This window comes from Vanessa atalanta, chromosome 6 (genome assembly GCF_905147765.1).
Source record: "Vanessa atalanta chromosome 6, ilVanAtal1.2, whole genome shotgun sequence".
NCBI classification, from domain to species: Eukaryota; Metazoa; Arthropoda; class Insecta; order Lepidoptera; family Nymphalidae; genus Vanessa; species Vanessa atalanta.
The window spans coordinates 3,565,558-3,587,009 of NC_061876.1; the positions used below are offsets into that span (position 1 = coordinate 3,565,558).

Genomic DNA, 21,452 nt, shown 5'->3' on the forward strand with positions numbered 1-21,452 from the left:
TAATCCTAAGTCCAAACTCTTGTTAAACATTAAAGCTATGCTATGTCTCTAAAAAGTATGTCTAAAATCTCTCAATTATTTTTCAAGTCTTTAACTAGTTGTATGAATATATAATATTTGACACATGCTAGATGACTATGATAGAATAGGGTCTATGAATAATTAGAATTTAGTGAATAAACTTAAATAGACTCAAGAACTCAATAGTGATAATTATACAGTGATAATTTCATAAACCGACGCCTGCTTCCAAAAATACCTAGGACGTTATGTGAGACCGTCCTGGTTTAAGAGACGGCAGAGATCCGAGGAGGGCCAACTTGTCAGTAACCCGAGAAATATATTCACGGCAGGTATAGGAAACGACTCTGTAATCTGTGCAATTATTTAGTTTAAACCAAATAGCAGTGCACTGAAATTGAATGAAAAAAAACTAAAAATTTTAGAGATAATGTTATGTTATGGATAAAAAATAAAAAAATGTTTTTAATATGTCAAATATATTGTGTCAAAATTCTTATCGAGTCTACAGTTTCACAATAAGTTAATGGACAAGCAGGAAACTTAATGCACAATATCACACAGTGTCTGATGATTCACGATCATATTCACAATCTGAAACATGTATATCACATTTAACTATTTATTGTATTATCATTTGTATCTCTTTCATGCATTATATGAAAAAGTGAAATTCAAAGACATTGATAAAAGCGTCATAAATAAGTGATACAATAATGTTTTGTGTAAATATATTAAAAATGACATTCTTCATGATTTTTTTCTCAACTATTTTTAGTTAATGATGCTACGTTGACACTTAACTATTTTGATTTTCAGTGATAGTGAAACCAGGCTTAACGTTTATAGTTTTAGCTTTAGTGAGTAGCGGCGCAACTGCTGGGGGTCCATCTTGCGCGTGGTCTACCAAGTTATTGTTCGACTTACTTTCACTAGATGAGGTTGCTACAAGCGAATCTTCCAATACTAATGTCGTCGTGAATCTACTGCCCAAAACTGCAGTCTGCACGTTGAGATTATTTTTCTGGGCACTACTATCACTATATCTTCTACTCGCATTGTTAAGTTCATCGTTTGTTTTTGATGCATTTTTGCCGTCTTTACTTTGTAAATTCAACGAGTCTAAATTACTAATATACTGTAAACGATCTTTAGTACATTTATTTTTAATATCACTTTCTATATTATAATTTTTACTACTGGAAGGCATTTCTTTGTAGAATGTCTCCTTTGTCTCTTGAAAACTGAGGCCGTACAGGTCGATGGGTACGGTGCTAGTGGAATCTTCGCTGCTATCGATTTTTGTCGCATTTTCGAAGGCTTGAGAGGTGAGATCGTTCTTAATGACTTTCACCGAAGAACCGTAGGCATCTACGGACAATGTCTCTTCATCGTCTTCACCCTCAGCGCTCTGAATAATAATAATAATTAAAGTTAGCTTTTCATTAAATAATGAGTATAATATATGTATCGAGACAAATTAGGATCCTCATTTGACGATGGGCGTTCACACTAACAGTTATAACTACCCATTATATTTTTGACAGGTAAAATAAACATTACATCTATCACATATATAAAGTAAACATATAACGTAAAGGAAATTGTCTGTATATAACTTTAAAGAATCACATAATTTTCTTTTTATAGTTTTAAAAATCTATACGAAAATTATAAATTTGATGCCCTTGGTGGTAGGGCTTTGTGCAAGCCCGTCTGGGTAGGTACCACCCACTCATCAGATATTCTACCGCCAAATAACAGTACACTGTATTGTTGTGTTCCGGTTAGAAGGGTGAGTGAGCCAGTGTAATCACAGGCACAAGGGACATAACATCTTAGTTCCCAAGGTTGGTGGCGCATAGGTAATGTAAGGAATGGTTAATATTTCTTACAGTGGCTTTGTCTATGGGCGGTGGTGACCACTTACCATCAGGTGGCCCATATGCTCGTCCGCCAACCAATGCCATAAAAAAAAAAGTAACTCCGTCTGTCTGTTACGCTTTTACGGCCAAATACACTGAACAGAATTTGATGAAATTTGGGATGAACCAAGTTTAAAAACCAAGGAAGTACATAGGAAGCCGCGGTCGAATGCTAGTTGTACATGTAACATGTATAATTAAAACCAATTAAATGTAATAAGCATTGAATCCTTAAAACAATATATTATATTATTTGTGCCGTGCGTGTTTTGGTTACCAGTATATCGTGATCTGTGATGGAGCCGGCGGTTGCCTCGTTGCTCTTGAACTCCAGCTCCGAGGCGGCCGACACCGGCGTCACGTCGCCGCTAATAGACGAACCTTCGGAACCAGAGACATGGGATGTGTTACTAAATGTGAGATTATCATCAATGTTGTATCTTTTAGCAATGTTTAACTCATGCAATAGAAAGACAGATTCTGTCAAATAATAAGTATAAATTTCGCAACATGCATGAACAGTAAAATCATTATTAACAATGCTGTTCAGCGTGCTATGAATAATGAATCATGCATACACCAGACAGACGAAAATGTCCTAATTAAAAGAAACCTATTCAATATAATACATATTACGAAATATTAATACATTACTGAAGTACACTTTCACCTCGACTGGCGCTGACAATATTCGCAAAAAGCACCATTTCGATTTACAGGTTATTAATCATTTCATCGCGAATATTACGAAGTATATGGTGTTAACCCTTTAACCTCCACGCTTAGATTGGGGTCCTCCAGCGCTAGCAAAGTTTATGAGAAGTTTTGCATAATGTTGAGAGCGTAATTATCGATATATTGAATAAATAGATAATATTCTTCATAAAAATAATATTTTTTTTTATACTCTGGAGGTGGACAAGAGGTGTAGCACCATCACTTTTCAATTTTAAAAATAGAATAAAAAATCAAAACGTAACAAACATGCCGATTCTATGTTACTATCTGTACATGACTCGTCATTACTGAAAATATCATTATTTTATAGTAAAATAATTTATAATTCACCAACGATAGAATCCTATATCGATAGATACAAGCCTACAAATTATCACGATAACTGATTCTTTTTTTTATAAAACACTACAGACTTGATTTATTTTTAATTAAAAAGACAACATACCATTAGCGATATGAACATTAGGCAATACTCCGTGGGATTTACTATTATTGTTTTGATAAAATCGTATATAAAATATATAATTTAAATGTATTAGGTACTTTATTTACTATTGTGAAAAACTATTGGAATTCCTCATTGCTTTTAAAAATAATCTTGGAATTCAACCACATAAAATATACATATAATTCGACTATAAATGGTGTCAAACAAGTATCGTGTAAATCGAGGATAGGCGCGTTGTATAAATAGCTGTTATTCTCATCAACTACAGTATTGGGTAGTACGTGGTGCTGTAAGTTATTTAATTATCACATGTACAGAACCTGCGTGCTCGTTAGCGTTTAACAACCCCAAAAAGATCTTTGTGTACCTCCTACTTATTCGCATAATCATGTGTATAACGTGCTTTGTTAATGTCGTGTAGTGTATTGTGTATTTTGCAGGTGCACGTGGTGGTGGGTGGTGGTGGTGAGTGGTATATGGTGGTGTTGGAGTCGTGGGCGGTACCTGCGGCGCCCGCGAGCAGCCCCGCGGTGAGCGCGCACAGCGTGGCCGCCTCCCCCCCCCACTCGGGGAGTTTGCTCGCCACATTTCTACTCCAATTGCTACTGGAATCCATAACGTTACATTGCACGACTCCTCCTGGGGGCTCCGTCGTGTACTCGGCGATAGTTATTGAAATATTTTCATATGATAACGATTTGAATTAAATATTTATTGTATATTTTGGTCGCAATGTGAATGACTCGATCGTGAGTCAAGTCGATGATGTATGTATGTACAAAATAAAACCAGTGAGAGGAACAAAACAATTATTTATATGATGAAAATGATTTTATTGTGAGTTTCTATATAAATCAAAATCAAAAAGCTTGAAATTTTCACTTTTATGGCAGCAGTCAAACAATGAGCATTGTCGGATCTTAAGAAAGTATTCCGAATAATAGTCAAAATTAACATTTGCCAATTCGTAGAAAGAGACCATTTTTTGGATTTATTAGAGTCTCTCGATTTTTTTCCGATTTTGGAGCCTTGCTTTGAGCAACGGCATTCGGAAGACATAATTAAGTTTCGCAAGTGATAGTCAAAACCGCTAAAGTGAACGTCTCCTCCGTTTACATATATATGTTCACACATGCACTTCGTTTACGTGTAAACGGTCGAAAATTATCGAGTCGGTCCCGTTACCTCTCCGAGGAGTTGTTCTTATTGTCTGAATTGGACGCGTAATTGGAGTTGGGCGAGGACGGGCCCGCCGACGACAGCCCGCTCGGCAGCTCGCAGGACGACGACATCAACGAGGACGGGCCACTCCAACCCACGCCTGCACACGCGAAACATTACTATCGAGCTTTAGACCACTCGAATTATGATTTTAATAGGAAACTGTAAAATTATAGATATGGATATTCTAGATCAATACTTATATTCAGTTTCAAGTGTGATTTTAAATTTTATCGAATACTAACAGAAAAATACAAATACTACTCTCCAGACAGTTTCGGGTCACCGGTTGCGATGATCGATCTCACAGAGTAAAATCATTCAAAGACACACGGAAAGAAAATGAGACTATATCCGCTACGAGGGCGAAGTGAGCTGGAAGGAACCGCCGTGGCGCTTACTGTTGGTGGGCGAGGGCTGCTTGGGCGCGGGCGGCGTGCCCAGCAGCACGGGCGCCGCCGTCACGCGCTCCAGGAACGCGTCCAGCTGGCGCAGCGACAGCGCGTTGTGCAGCGTCTCCAGCGGCCGGATGCTCGGCACGCCGCCGAAGCCCTCCAGCGCCGCTGAGGGTACACGCGCACATACGCTACTTTCGTCACTATTTATGTCATTATTTATTCACCCCAAATTTTATCTCTATGCCGTAGCGTACGGATGATATACGATACGTTTTTATATGATTCAAAAGATGAGCTACTTGAGATCCTGAATATAGGTCCCCCGGATATGTTTATGGGCAATGCTCAGTGTGAACGTACTGTTGCTCGAGGTGGCGGTGGGTATCATGACGCGCAGGTTGGGTGCGGAGCTGGAGCCGGAGATGACGGCGGTGCTGAAGAGGCCGGCGGCGCCGGACAGCTTCCCGCGCGCGCCCAGCCCCAGCATCTTGAGGTAGCTCATCTGGCCGGCGATGCTGTGCCGCTGGCGCCGCCCTGCGCCCCACACGCTACAGGCCGCGCCCTCGGCCCCCGGCGGGCCCCCGGCCGGGCCCTCGGGCGCGGCCAGCTGCGGCCACGAGCGGCCCCCGAACGTGATCGCGGACAGCGGCAGCTCGTTAGTGGACGATTCGACGCCCTCGACGTTCACGAGCGGCGTCGGGGGGGTCGGGGTCGGCGGAGGTGGGGAGAGAGTTAGTGCGGGTGGATCTGATCGTGAGGGTTACGCGAGCGATACGATACGATGCGATGCGACGATGCAACAGACGGTTACGTGACCGATGCGAGAGGGGTATCGTTAGAGACGGGGTGGTGATAAAAAGAAAATATATTAGTGTCTCGTTGTAGAAGAAGAAAGGATAGAATATATAAAACATATTCTTATACATTAAATATATAATTATATAAAGATAGACAGTAAACAAATGCCTCGAAGCGTGCCGATGGTGACAGATTGCGACAGAGCGCGATCGAAATGAGATCCAAAGCCCACCGTGTGCGGCGGTTGACGACTGTTCGACCAAACGTTGGTCTCTATGTCATCCTACTCCCCCCCCGTTCACACGCATGTGACCGAGGCAGGAGAATAACAACGGAAACTCACGTTCGATGCTAATTCATTTCGTTTAACTCATATTATTTGTTATTGGTTAAACAGATCATGCAAAACTCAAACAATAGTCAAACGAGTCACACACATTCGCGAGGAGCAAGAATGCAACGCAAACACACACAAAATCACCGGCCAGAATGAGCTCGACTCGGGCGCGGTGCGCCGCCGCGGCGATGTCTCTACACACTCCAAAGTACACAAGTAAAAGAATACACAAAATTATAAAAATAAACGCATTACAGTAGTGAACTGAAACTGCTTTCAAAATAATAGAAACCATTTGATGTAGAGAGTAGGATTGACATAAGAGAATTTCATGCAAATTTTCCTTCACCAAGAAATATGACACTTGAATTATATACTGTAAATATATCTGGATTTAAAAATGGGACTTTGTACCCGTAATTAACAATCCGTAAAATACGATGCCGCACATAACGAACCTCTTATTTTAAATAATTTGTATAGAAAACGAGTCAAGAGGAGCGCGGAAGGTTTAAAAATTTAAAAAAAAAAAAACAATTATAATATAGTAAGAAGACATTTGCATGTTTTTTTTTAACGAACTTACTTAAAGTGTTTTTTTTTTTTAATCTAATAGGAGTAAAAGTACTATAACTATACAGAAGGTCAAAACATCAGTTTAGAAGTAAGACTGAATAAGTCATGTTTTTTTTTTTAAATTCTACCATTCATTATTTTAAAACCGCACAATTCATGGTAATGTCAACTTACTTTTATTTAGCTATGTAACGAGGTTGTCCATCTATTTGAAAATATCAAATTGTTTTCGCACAAGTCGAAATTTGAATGTCAAATTTGACAACTAACGCGAAGGTGAAGACGCAGCATAACGAAAGCGTTCTAGGTCTAGCTGTACTGCACACGTTAATATACAATAACTGTTACACAATCGAATCGTAAATTTGTTTTAGTATTGTAAATAAAGTGTTAATGTTGCCAGTTTAAACAAGTGATAGGTCAATTACTATGAAACAACAAATTCAATAGATGTGCTGTTTATATGAACTATGAATTGTCAAAACAAGCGAGTCTAAAACTTCTCAAGTTTTAAGGGTAGTATAAAAATATTTTTAGAATATTACAAAAACTTCAACAGAAACTTATTCAGATAACTTTAAAATCAATATTTTTTTCACAGCAGCTATTTTCATTTTTTGTTGTTAACAACACTTGCAAACTGAAGTTTATATTTATATTTTTAAATACCTGTGACTAATCAACATAAAACACTTCTAAGCCTTGACTATTTTGTTACGATGTCGTTAGTCGGTAAAACTCACGCGTGGCAGTCCGAGCGGGCAGTGCAGAGTGCACGTGTGCGTGTCTTACCATTGTCGGGCGTCTGCTTGTGCTGGTCGTAGCTGCGCGCACGCGGCTGCGGCTCCTCGGCGTCCTTCGTTTCTTTTTCCTCCCTCTGATAAGCGTAAGTATGAGAAAAAAGAAAAATAATAAACTATTGTTTTTAGATTAAAGTGGTACTATATCGAGTACACTCAGGTGCCTCAATTCGGCAGCTCATGCCCCAAACATTTATCGTTATACTATTCGATTTTCGTTCAGGTGAGCCATTTCAACTGTCACCGGAAATATAGTGAAAATTGTCACGATCAACAGTCCGAGAAAAGTTAATGTTTCTCAAAGAGGTGCCAGCCGACTCATAGGGGAGTCTTAAGTTCGACAACGGAATAGGGCGGAGGAGGTGAGGCGGGGTGGGGGGGTCGGTCCGGGTACGCACGGGCGGGTCGGCGGGCGCGTGCGAGCGCGCGCGCAGCTCCTCGCTGAGGCGCGCCGCCAGCGACGACGCCTCGTGCCCGCTCACCGTGTAGTGCAGGTTGCTGCGGGCACGACGGTCACAGAAAAACTTATAACTAGTGAAAGTTGCAATTGAGATCTGACAAAACTTATGTTTTCAAAGGTATGTCTTGATTACGGTTTGTAAAATGTAGAAAAATATGCCCGAATAGAGATAATCGAGTGGCGGGTTCGACGTAAAAATATGTCCGAAGCTCCTCCGATATTTAAATATCGATTATTATCTACATTTAGGACTACTCAGTCTGAATTTCCAGAACCTTATATTTGCAACCTTAATCTAAAACAGACATGAAGATTTGTCAGATCTCAAGAGAATATAGCTGTTTAGAACAGGATAAGTTAAAAACGTTCGGGAAGTGTATTAATTTAATACCTATTGTGTAGTTGCTAGTAGCTTTACGAATGAAATATTTGTTTTCTTTAAATTCACAGATAAAGTTATGCACAATATTTGCTAATATGCTAATATAACGTCTTAATAATTTGCTAATATAACGTCTTGCTTACAAACTAAAACAATGAACTAATGTTAATATTGTATATGGCGTCATTAACTGCACCAGATGAGACATAGACTTTTTGTAAGCGTTGATATTATATTTTTTAAAAGCCAAAAAGAGAATAATTTTTTTTTTAACTGTAAAACTAAAGTTGGTACTTTAGTTTGAAACTAGCTAAAAATGAAACTAGCTTATTTGGCATTCAGGTTAAAAATAGTCTATGTTGAATAACTATATTCAATAACTTTTTGATAGATGGAAATTCAAGTACATAATTTTTGTAAACAATAAAAAATTCGGTAAAGACCTACTATATAACCTTCTCTACAGGTAATTGGTTACAACCATAAGAAATATCTAGTAAGGATTGTTACAAAAGTACATTTACTAACGTAATTTTATACAAATATGGCCAACGCAACAGCAAATTTATACTAAATATCTATGAATGAGTTTCTTACCAAATAGGTATTGGATCCGACGGTCTCAGCTTTGATTTCGACGTTTTCTTGGGTGAGAATGTATTGTCCAGCTCGTCCAGATTGTCCTGGAAACATTTTTTATATCATTGATATTTAATAACGGTAATGGCGACAGCATTTTTATATGTTCTACTATTTTCTTTTTTATGATAAAGGTAGGCGGACGGGCAAATGGATCATTGATGGTATGTAGTCACCACCACCCTTAAGCAATGTCCTGTAAGCAATATTAACAATTCCATATAACCCCAATGCGCCACCAACCTTGGGAACTAAGATTTTATACCCCTCGTGTCTGTAATTACTTAAATAATTTTTCATTCATCCTTTAAACAGCAACAAGAGTACTGAGAACGGCTGTTTAGAGGTAGAATATCTGATGAGTAAGTGGTATCTACCCAGAGAGGTTTGCACAAAGCCTTTACTACCCTACTACCCCACCAAGTATTTACTCACCATTTACATATAATTCGGCATGCAATATTATAATTGATATGAATACAGAACTGGAGTAAAAAGTACGCACTGTTTTAAATTCAATATTATATATATGAAAATTGTCAATGGAGTTCATCCAGAGCCGTTTCTACGATTGTTTATAATTACGCCTACATTTCCGCTGGAACATCAGCACAGAAACGTGGAGACAAAGTAAGTAACTTTAACATATTTAGAATGACAATAGTATATATTATGTAAATGTTAATTTTAACGGTGCGTACTTTTTTCTCCGGTTGTGGCAAATGTTTTAAAATGACAAGGCATATATAAAGTTTCGACTCACGGGTTGTAATGTTTCCTGGCTGGCCATCTGGTCATCCTCACCCTCTTCTTCTATACACTTCACTTCATCAGACGGACTCTGTTTTGTAATTTACAGATTATAAATGAAAAAAATCTATCGTATAGATTTAGTAAGTCAAAGATCAACAGATTTTTGTTTTGTTTATGTACCATTTCTTATATAAGAGAAAATACACTATATTGAAATCATCGTCGATCGAATTCTGTAATTTCACTTTTTTCATGATTATTTTACATCTTTTATCAAAACAAATGCGCGTGCGCACGTTAAGCACTAATATTATTGGTGTAAAAATAAACGAAGAAATAATTAAGTAATATTTTTCAAATATCTAAGAGGAACAATACAATGGGCGTGAGAGCGGCGAGGAGTACCGAATTGTTGGTGGTGGAGTGGTTCCGGCTGTGCGGCCGGAAGCCGGGCCCGGGCGGCAAGTTTTTCTGCACACAGCAGTTCACGCCCGGACTGAAGTGTAGCTCCACGTGGAACCTGACGGTAGATCTTCGAGGGTAAATACTTACTTTAAAAAAGTGCTCGAGGAACGATAGGTATCTCACTTTTAAGGAAACACATTTATGTACCCGTGAGCTAGGTTTATTATATTTGATATTTTAATGGTTAATTGAACTAAACGAAAGATAAAATAACCTTACAACCAGGCTATGGCCAGGCACGAGTTACTATTGAGCATTGTATGAAATTGATGAATTGATTTGGAATCTATACCTAAATTTAATTACTCTTGAAAGAGAAATACTCCCTAATATAGGCTCATACAAACACACAAATATTCAAAATCTACGAAACTGGATATAAAACATAAAATATAAATATAACTGTTGATTGTTCTAAACGGGGAGTCAATCAAGGAAATAAATGTATAAGTTATATAATTAGCTATAAATAAGGCGTTTACCTCTCCTCGGAGTACGGATCCTTGGTGGGATCCTCGTACAGCATGACCACTATTTGCGACATGTAGTTGAGTTCCGACACCATCGATACGTACTCCATGGCGCGTCTCCATTGTTCATCCTTCACCACCTACTCATTGTACATTCACATTACAAAACCTTCTCAGTTCGCGTCCTTGGTCCAAAAACTGTATATTATCTTACATACGATATTTCAATTTTCTGTTCTAAAACCAATCTGTTCAAAAACGTGCATAGTCATAGTTATTGTGTGTGTATATTTTTTATTGAGAATTGTTAACATATGAGAATTTGAATAATTTTGATGCTCGTGATTCTTTTTCTTCGACTTCTTTGAGATTTGTTACACAGATTTGTTCATATATAGCGTATGTCTGACTTATTTTCTAAGTCGGTAAACTTAAAATTCGTATATAGAATACAACAATATTTGTATAAATTAAGAATAAAGAACGGTCTCCAGCTGTACACTCACGTCGAGCAGGCCGCCGTAGCGCAGCACGGTGAGCAGCGAGTGCACGTGGCTCTCGCTCGTGAAGTACAGGCGCGTGCGCACGTGGCGGCCCGGGCTCGACACGCCGTGGCTGTACCTGCCCGGGGGGCGCGCCTTACTCTCACACCGCGTTAAGCTTGGCACTGGCACTGGCACTGGCACTGGCACTGGCACGGGCCAGGGCCGCTAGCTTGCTTTTTATATAACAGAGCGGGCTGATCCGACTTCGTTTAGTATTGGTTGTAAAAACTCTTTTATTACGTTATTCTAATTATGAAATTTTGCATACTATTTATCTCTAGGCTTTTCAAATTTTATGTTGTAGCGATTAAAGAGAAGACGGTTATGACTAAAACTGATTCGCCTCAAAACTAGTGTAAATTTTACTAGTGCCTTACTTTATAAATATAGGTCCACAAAACACTCTTACCTCGGATTGAGTCTGTTGACATTCTCCTCTCCCGACTCCTCGATATTTCTCTGCAAGTCGGCTCGTATCTTCTTGAGCAAGGGTGTGCAGATGCCCTGCCCGATTGTAAGCTTCTCTTGCATCGTTAATCCATATTCCTTTAAAATAAACATTAACCATTTTAAATACCATAAAACTGTTATTATAAAATAAAGAAAATCCAGATTTTCGTATACTAATATTAACATGATTACTACACTGACAGATTGTAGATGAATGATGTTAAACTTATAACTTGAGATTTCTCGACACATAATTGTCACAATGCTCTCTCTGCATAAAACTATCTCACACCGATGTACATGCGTACGTTATGAGATAAAACGTAGTGATCAAAAATTTCATGGTTAATGTCTTGTTAAGGAATTGCACAAGTCATCATAGTAAAGACGTATGTGCGTAGTGTGCTAGTAATGCAAAGTTACCTTACTCTCATAATCCTAAGATTATCTAAATAGCAAAGCTATTAAATTTTATAAAACCGATCACAAATTCCCAATTCGCAATTCGAAAAAAACACCATTCGTAATTTGTAGTCTTGTATTTTAAAGTCTATATATATAAGGGACAATTATGTTATTTATATGATATTTCAACTAACCTGAGGTATAACAATATCCGCCAAGTACTTCGCGTATATGTACAGCTCCTCCGCCTGGTCGAACTGAAGCGTGTGCTGGTTGTGTTGCAAGTCGTACTTGATGCAATCGTAAATATCCGGGATCTTAGAGATATCGTACGTCTTATTCTTCGTACAGAAGTCCTTTTCGATCTTGCCCCATCTTCTACCCATCAGCTCCCAAGTCTCGCCGTGGTATAATATCGTATCTAGAAAAATGGGATTATTCTGAGCGTAACTGTACCTTATCCTTAAATCTATTGGAGTTGGCCAGATACCGCAAGTTCACCGGACCGGACCTTTGGTCTTGGGGTCGTCCTTCTTGGCGAGCACGATGCGCACGAGCTGGCGGATGAGCGCGTGCACGTGCGCGCACGTGCGCGCGGGGTGCTTCACGAAGTCCATGGCGGCCGCGATGCTGAGCGACGCGCACGGGTTGATGCGCGCGCGCTCCTCCGCGCTGAACTCGCGCTCCACCTGCATCGCCTCGTGCAGCCGCGCCTTCGCCCTGTGAACGACCCGATTCCGGTTCCGTGCGATGCACTAACTTAATCTAATCCTAAGCGATACTCTCTAGGCCGGGTCGCGGGTGCATAATATTTGGTGATGATTTTTAGCAGTAGAATTGTAGGTGGGTGGGTGTCGCCCCATTGTGATGCACGATGCTTAAATCGAGCGACCGGCCCTCGGTCGAGGAACTCACATATTTTGTACTTTGGAGGAATCGCAGTCGTTATCCAGCAAGCCGTTGGTGTTGGCGGACTTGACCATCTGCACGAGGATGGGCGTCAGCTCCCCCTCGAGCGCCAGCAGCCCCTTGGCGAAGGCGGCGGCCGTCATCTGCACGCGACCCTCGTCCGACGCGTAGATCTTCAGGTCGTGGCGGAACGTGGAGTGCAGGCGCAGCAGTCCGAGCCCCTGGGTACTGCCTTCGCCTATTCCAAGTACGAGAACAATGCAACATGTGACGTCAGATTATTTCTTTTAATTTGATATGTGTAAGAAGTATATGTAATATGTATATATATATATATATATATATAGCACATTGAGCCGAGGATCACTCTATTTCTACTTTAAAGTTGACGAGGTGTCAATATTTTACATTATTCTTAATCCAAATTGTAAGTCAAACTGCAACTGTTCTGTAAATACAATTTTTTTTGTGAACTTAACAGATAATCTCATAACTTGATTATTATAATTTTTTAAGTTTAATAAGGAGACCGCTTCTAGGAGCTAAGCTCTCAGGCACTGAGGGCTCCGTACCCGGAATGTGGCGGCCCTGCCCGCCGGGGTACATGCAGCGGAACATGCGGCCCAGCTCCTCGGCCTGGATGCGGCCGGCCGGCGTCAGCTCCCCGCCCCACTTCAGGATCAGCACCAGGGACGGCTCCCCGTCGCATCCTACTGCGACAAGCCTCGTTATCCAGATGTATATTATCAAAAGAAAATATATAAAACCGTTTATGGATTTTGCTTTTAACAATGAGGCAAAATAAAAACTTAAAAAATTACACTTGCTATGCAATATGACTTTAATTGCACTTTGCAAGATCACTCCATTATTTAAAAAGAAAACTATAGTACTTGTTTATTTTTATTTTAACTTATATTCATTTGTTTGGTTGAATATATGAAAACCACGTATTATTACTTACGCTTATTTGAATTGTTGCATTAAATGAAATGCAAATAAACAATTTCTGTAATTTAAATATCTACAAGGAATTACAATTACTCACAATAACTATCTCAAGCCTTTGCTTGAGATAAAACCGCAGGTAGCACTCTATATACATTATAATTTCAATAAAGCTGTGATAAATAAAATATATATAAAAAATATAATGGTAATTTTCAATCTAAACGGGAATAAATAAGGGTAATGCTTCTACATTGTATAAATGATTAAGATTTTGGTTTGATTTGGTTTTCTAATAATCATAAACATGAGCTCCATCGTCACAGTGCATAGCAAGCGTGTCGGGGCGGTAGGTGGTAGGCGGTAGGCGGTAGGCGGTAGGCAGTAGGTGGTGTCGGACCGTGCGTGGCGTTACCGTCGTCGGAGCTGGAGCCGCGCGGGCGGCCCCGCGGCTGGTACTTCATCTGCACCTTGCGGTTGATGCCCGAGAAGTGGCCGTACCTGCGAAATCACGCAGATATTTTTATACTATATGTATTAAAACCTAGAGTATAACATAAAATACCTACTAAGGGATACAAAAACCAGTATATTTATATCTTTAAGATAAGCATTCTAGGTAAAACCGGATTAATCTTGTCGTGGGCCCATGGGCGTGTACAACTCTCTTTACACTTTACTACGTGCGAAAAATATACTTTTTGGAATTTTATTTACAATTGCAATTTTATACATAGTATGCCATCACCTATTCAACAATATTATTAACAAATAAATTTAAAATCTTTTGTCCTAAATTTTGGCCTGGCCTAGGGTTATACTCACATCTCGAGTACGCTTTTCAGCTGCTCCAGCTTGCCCTGCTTCTCCTCGATCTCGGGGTCGGCGTGGCGCGTGTGTATGTCGGCCAGCAGCGCGCGCGCGATGTCGAGGATCTCCTGCAGCTGCTTCGGCTTCTTCAGCTTCACGTGCCCGCGTTTGAAGCCTTCGTACTTCTCGAATATTTCGAAAAACCTGTAATTAAAAACGATTTTATTATTCTCACGATAAATATTATACTAATTGTACCCCATTCTTTTTTCATTGATGACTGAGGATTTTGAAACACTCCTAGGGAAAACAAGAAATAAATAGAAGAAATAATAAACATTTCATTGAAGAATTTTAAGGGAGTCTCAACAATTAAATATAAAACTTCTAAAAGATAATAGAATAATAATATAAAATACGCTACTGCTACCAGAGTTTGGAAAGTCAGGTATGTTATTGAGAAAACTCAAAACCCTAAGATTGAAGAGACCGCCTCTTTTTTCTTTACGATTATATATCGCCAATGTTGTCTAATTTAAATCATTCGCTGTATAGTGTTACCTTATAACCTTTAACATCTCTTTTCGAAATCCATTTAAATCACTAGTGAAATGAGTTTTACAATTCACATTATTGTCAAATAATAATAATAAATAAATAATAAATATTGGACAACATCACATACATTACTCTGATCCCAATGTAAGTTGCTAAAACACTTGTGTTATGGAATGTCGAAGTAACGACGGTACCACAAACACCCAGACCCAAGACAACATAGAAAACTTTTCTACATCGACTCGGCCGGGAATCGGACCCGGGACCTCAGAGTCGCGTACCCATGAAAACCAGTGTACAAACTACTCTACCACGGAGGTCTTCAATGAATTGGTTACCCTTCTGAATATGTTTACCTGGGATGGCGTACTTCGACCTTCATCTTCTGCTTGGGCGTCCTGTCCCCATGCCTAATGACCGCCACCACGCACCTCAATTCCATCATTTTACCAAAAGTGGTGGGCACGATGGGAGGGTCGTCCAGTTGAAAGGGCACAGACCAGGGGATATGCAACGTGGGTGCCAGCTCACGCAGAATCATATTGCCAAGAATTTTGGCGCAATCATCGTAGTATTTATTTGAATTCTTAACAAATGAAAAACCATTTACGTCGCATACGAATGATTTGCCATTCGCCCTGAAAAACATTCATATATTATATTTAACTTCGACATTTAGTGTACTTGGAACATTCTCGAAAATGAGTTAAACTTACCTTAATAAATCGAAACCGCACACCGTCTGTTTAAATGCCAAGCAAACTTTCCTAGATATAAGTTTCTCCTGATTGGATAATATAACGGGATACCGTATCTCTTTGCCTTCCGAGTCACGCTCCACTTTGCCGTCCAGCGCTGGACTCTTCCTGGCTTCCGCGTGGGCATAATCTGGACCCACTGTGTATACTTTTACATCTGTCCCTATAATTACGAAATATATACAATTTGTCCATTTAAATCTACAATTAAATTCTGTTACCGAATCCCAAATGTACTAACTCACCATCAGTAGGCATAAAATCTTCGTAAATAAATGATCCTGTCTTTCTAACTCTAGATTCTGGAGAATAAATACTGCTCCTACTTCCTATCTATAAAAACAACATATTTAGTTACAAAACATAGATAATATGCCGCTCCTTAATGATTACATTAAAATTTCATTGGTAACCACCAATAGTAGGGCTTTGTGAAAGCGTCTGGGTAGGCAAATAAATACATTAGTATTACTGTGATATGATTTGAAGGGTGAGTGAGCCAATGTAACTACACAAGGAAGATAACATCTTAGTTCCTACGGTTGGTGGCGCATCAGTATTATGAGAAATTATTAATATTTCATACAAGGATAATGTCTACGGGCAGAGACAAACGGAAAACAATTTTTTTCATTTTATAATTTCTCTACTTGAATTTTGTCTCTGGCTTAGTATCTACGCACTAAGACACAGATGTAACAATATAATTACAATATATTAGGAATACGTTTATTGGTAAAATTAATACTTACTTTTCTGAAAAGCCTCTGGCTCCCCCCTCCAGCGGAAGTGGGGTAATATATGTAAATATTATGATCTTCCGCCGATACCGGTTTTTCAACAAATGGCTTATTAAATACAACCCCGTTTACTTCTACGTGGTCTTCCGATTCGACTAATTCATGATCTGTAAGAATTTTAATATTACCATGTATCTTGTTATATGAGCACGTTTACATTTTTGACCAAAGAGTATAGACGTACGTTTTGGATCCGGTGAATCTCTGTCCAAAACAGCATAGCGCGGTATTTCTATGCCCTCATTTTCTAAAATTGCGTACACTCTTCTCCGATCCTGTAAAAGTTGTGAACCAATAATTCCTATTTTATACGATTGTTAGTCCTATTTTATACGATTCATTGTAAAAGTAAAAAAAAAAAAACATTTTTAATTTTTATATTGCTGGTTAGTTTTGTCCTCGGCAAAACATTATTACTTGGTATTACCGTTTTCTGGTTTAAAAGGGGAAAAGGAGCTAGTCTTAATACAAGCAAAATATCGCTGACCAACTTCTGTCATTTCGGTCCCACCCAAGAGAGAATAGTAAGCAGCGCACGAAATATTATAGTGCAGACACGTGCACTCTCTATTCCCTTACTCCTATTTTCTAATGGGACGGGAAATCCAACACTACTGGTTTGAGTTCAGACGCAAAAACACCGGCTTCACATGCTTTACGAAGTAATGGAGTGTAAACACTGTTAACATCCCAACTTTGGGTGACATAAAAACCCAATAACTTTTTATTAGCAGGGTTTGAACCCACGAACTCAGCGAGTGTTAGTCGGTGGTGATGGCTACTTACCATAAGGTGGACCATTATAACGTCAGCCTCCCATTATAAATTAAAAAGCTTTTTTTTTTATTTCATTAATTCATTCATTAAGACATACATATATATCAAACATAGAGATACACGTATGTAATTAAAAGATTGTGAAAAGAACAGTAATTGTTACCAGTAATTCAACTAATTAACTCAATTGTAAATTACCTGAATATCATATTGCATGTGAAGATTATTTATCACGTACGGCTTCCTTAATTTTTCGTATTGAATAGCTTTATCGAGAGGGAAGCCTTTGGAATGAAACGATATCAGACAATCGCATATCGGCCACTCCTCAACCGGCTTCTATAATTTTAAAAAACTGACGTCATTCAAAACATTCCAGTATGTTACAAACTCCAGCAAAAGCATATAAACACAATACAACATTCAATAGTTTCCTACGTTATATGATACAGGCAAAAATAAAGCGAACCACGCTAGGAAATGAAAACAGTTTCATACGTGCGCAGTTATTTATCGCCTTTAAATAAATCCATGCATCACGCGCTAGAGTGCTCTACTATACAAATAATTACATTTATAAGAAGATAGTATTTCAGTGTGTGAATTTGTTAATAAGGAAAATATCTAAAAACGTAATGTATAGTAGTGAAACAAAATAACACTCTTGACGAGGTGAAGTCTAACATACTTGATGCGAAGCTTGTAAAGCTATTTTGTTCCACTAGTGGTTAGATATTGAGCAGAACCTTTAGGATAACCTCCTCTGGGAAGACGAGCATCTTAATGAACTCGAATTCGTCCAGTCGGGTGAGGATCTCTTTCATCGGTTTCGACTGCGACTTCTTGGCCATGGCGCATACGCCGACCACAACTTTTTTGCCCCCGCCATCACTGTGCGGGTCTAAAGGCTCGCACAGATCCAACTCGCCCTGTGATAATAACATCAATTGTGGATAATGCATTACAAAAAAAAGGGTTTGGTACTCATTCATTAATATCATCTCAGACTTGCTCAATTCAGACATTCAAGATAATGTATGTTAAATTAATTATATATATATATATATATTATTTATATGTAACTAACCATCTTTCTAACAAATATTGTAAATATTGTAAATTTGCATTTATATAATTTTTTAGTCTGTAAAAAACACCTTTGTGCGAGGGATATGTATAGAGCCAGAAACGAAATATATGTACATGTTTAATGATTAATAAAAAAGTTACTTATTTCTGGTATTATTGCCGGTTGTATTTACATTGTCTTTCTTAAGATCATTAAAAATAATTAGTAAATTAACTAACTTAATCTTATCGACCATGATCCTAACTACAATACATAAATAAGAAGGTAAAATGTAAACATCAGCAATGTCTATTTTTGAGTCAAATGAAGAAAGACATTATACTTCGTCCATTGACTGACAACTGGTATATTTTCAGAACCTCGGGACATGTAAATATAAACTATTTTGTTTTAATTATATTTGAAAAGTAGATTGTTTTATCATCAGGACCAATATGTGCATAAGGCTTAATTAGCAGGGCTATAATATAAAATTTAGAAAGCGGCTTTCACCCACACACCAACAGTTCAAGATATTTAAATACTCATGAAAGAAGTAATCATTGTTTAGCATTTGGGCTTTTCTATTCATAAATATATATGTATTAATTGTTCCTAAATATATGTAAATACCTGAATACTCATTTATAAGTTATGTTTACTAATTATTTAATAATTACCATAAACTTTACAATATTAAGTAAAATAATTCTAGTAAAGTTTGTAGTGTTTGTGATGCTTTAAATATGTTTTTCTTAAGAGTCACTTGAAAACACAGTTACTAGTCGAGTTACATAGTTTAATCTTCAATTTTATCTCCATAAGTGTTATACTGCATGAGATAAAGATAATATTTGGAAGTTTATCATAATACCTCTTCACTTACTATGATGTTTTAAATTCATAGATGAAAACTGGTTTAAAAATTTATAAAAATATTAACAAGAACTGCCTATATTTAGTGTGAACGGGTAAAATTTTCTATCAACCAGAACAATTTTTACAAGGCCACTAAAACTTGTTCAAGGAAAATGAATAGTGACATATGTAAACAAATATTGATTTTGTTATGTAACCAAAAATTAAATTAAAAACTGAAACTATAAGTATGTTTATGCACATCATTTATGTTAACATACATATTTTATGCAAATCAACCTAATATATGCTTATACAATACATGGTGTTGTATTTGTTACATATGTATATTTACACATAGTTTTTAATGTAAAGATCTAATAATAACATAAACTAGCAAGGTCAACAAAGTTTTCTGCACACATTAATAGCAAGTTAGGTAATTTTTTAATATCAATTAAAGTTCAACCAAAGCTCACATCAGGTAAACATTCATCACAGTAACAAAATTCATCATCACTCTCTTCCTTCTTTTTTTTATTTCTCCATCTTTTTAAACGCCACCAGTCCTTAAGCCACTGCCACTCCATCACTCACAATCATAGCACTATCATAATTACACACAATTTCATGATAAGTATCATGAGTGAGCTCACAAATGATTGGTCACAAATATACATGATAACCAACACATTCTTGACACAAATTAACATGTTGTGTTACCTCACTTGTCATTGTCATTACAACTTTTATTGTCATAAATATAAGAAATATTAAGTTGCTATTATTATCCACTGTGTTAATGGTACAAAATAAATTCTAAGTAGTATTTATAATGAGTCTATTGTTTGTTGAACTGTGGCCAATTTGTTCGTAATAAATTATTTGCTTTGAAAATCTAGCAAAGTTGATTTATCTATTCATATTGACATAGATATATTGATTTTGCAAAACTGTGTATATTTAGTTATTATTCTAGTGGAAATAGTATGTTTTCTTAGTATGAGCAATGTATAACAGTGTAATGGATGCTACGTGTTCAATTTGGTAGATTTCGATCAATACAACTACATTCATTACGCAAATCTCTTATGTTTGTGCAGGATTAATAGCTCAATATTAAGAATTGAACAAATGTATTGATACGAAAATCTATGAATGGATATAAAGCACCAAGCCTACTATTTACTTACAGGAGGTCTTATTGGGACGAGATTACCGTCATCGCCGACATAAAATTGTGGCTGATGAGCAGCTTGACGCAACCCTTGATATCCATGTTCAAGCTCAGTATATGACATTACCTACATAGATGGCTAAATATATTTATTTAAGGTGGACATAAATAGTATGTATCTCTTACAAAAAATTAATACAAAGAGCTTTCAAAAAACATGCAAATAACAATAAGGTACACTTTGACAGGGTCAATAGTGATTGTGTCACAGATTAAAGCTTTTTTATTAACGACTTTTTGTGTGTCACGGTACCAAAGTGTTTTTTTACATTTTACTATTGACATTGATAGTAGACTGGTAATAGAGTTGGAACTACATAACTGCTCTTTATAAAGCTGTAACCCATTTAACATTTACTTAACAACAAATAAATTAAGAACTTGTGTTGAAAACATTAATTAATAAGGTTTATTATACTGTACAGTATTATAATAATTGATTAAGGAGTTGGAGTTCGTATTTATTAATTATGTTTATACATTTAAATTTATTTATTACATGTATATTTATTGATTGATTTAAAAGTTTCTCATCGGTTTTCTCATTAGAATCTGCATTCCAAAACGTTCAAATTATAAACCACGTAAAATGATGATTCAAAAGTGCTAAGTACAAGATAATTAGAATCATCACATAACATCAAATACGAAAACATATTACTGATTTCAGTATTCATTGATAAATATTTTTTATTGATAAATAAAATGATTTTATCGCACTCAATGACAACAATAACAGCTTTAAATATCTTGTCATTGATATATCTTGATAGTGTAAAAATTGACTAATGTTCTAAGTATAAACGGAAAGAAGTTTTTTTCATGTTTATATCGAATAAATATATAAATTAAAAATATTTTAGTTATTATAAGTTCGTATAAAAAGTATTTTCCAGA

The 21,452-nt window shown here is 37.3% G+C and overlaps 1 protein-coding gene across 6 annotated transcripts; it reads right to left on the minus strand.

Annotated features, from left to right (window-relative positions):
• Window positions 1–481: 481 nt before the first annotated feature.
• Window positions 482–20,812, minus strand: LOC125064828 (inositol hexakisphosphate and diphosphoinositol-pentakisphosphate kinase). 6 transcript variants are annotated; one of them, XM_047672075.1, is made up of 28 exons: window positions 20,512–20,812; window positions 18,138–18,320; window positions 17,590–17,730; window positions 16,799–16,889; window positions 16,567–16,721; window positions 16,060–16,147; window positions 15,773–15,977; window positions 15,413–15,694; window positions 14,514–14,702; window positions 14,089–14,189; window positions 13,313–13,450; window positions 12,747–12,978; window positions 12,343–12,551; window positions 12,026–12,252; window positions 11,386–11,522; window positions 10,938–11,052; window positions 10,444–10,571; window positions 9,902–10,016; window positions 9,507–9,584; window positions 8,702–8,787; window positions 7,661–7,760; window positions 7,255–7,339; window positions 5,112–5,498; window positions 4,755–4,916; window positions 4,318–4,453; window positions 3,637–3,737; window positions 2,224–2,327; window positions 482–1,432 (listed from the first exon to the last, which is right to left on the minus strand). In XM_047672075.1, exons 1-28 carry the CDS (start codon window positions 20,617–20,619, stop codon window positions 821–823), a joined length of 4,695 nt encoding a protein of 1,564 aa, XP_047528031.1. In that variant the 5' UTR covers window positions 20,620–20,812; the 3' UTR covers window positions 482–820. The 6 variants fall into 6 exon arrangements, with proteins under 6 accessions (XP_047528031.1, XP_047528032.1, XP_047528035.1 ...); XM_047672076.1 differs by lacking the exon at window positions 20,512–20,812 and adding an exon at window positions 19,798–20,027 and having other exon boundaries at window positions 18,150–18,320; XM_047672079.1 differs by lacking the exon at window positions 20,512–20,812 and adding an exon at window positions 19,798–20,027 and having other exon boundaries at window positions 13,313–13,453; window positions 14,104–14,189.
• Window positions 20,813–21,452: the final 640 nt, after the last annotated feature.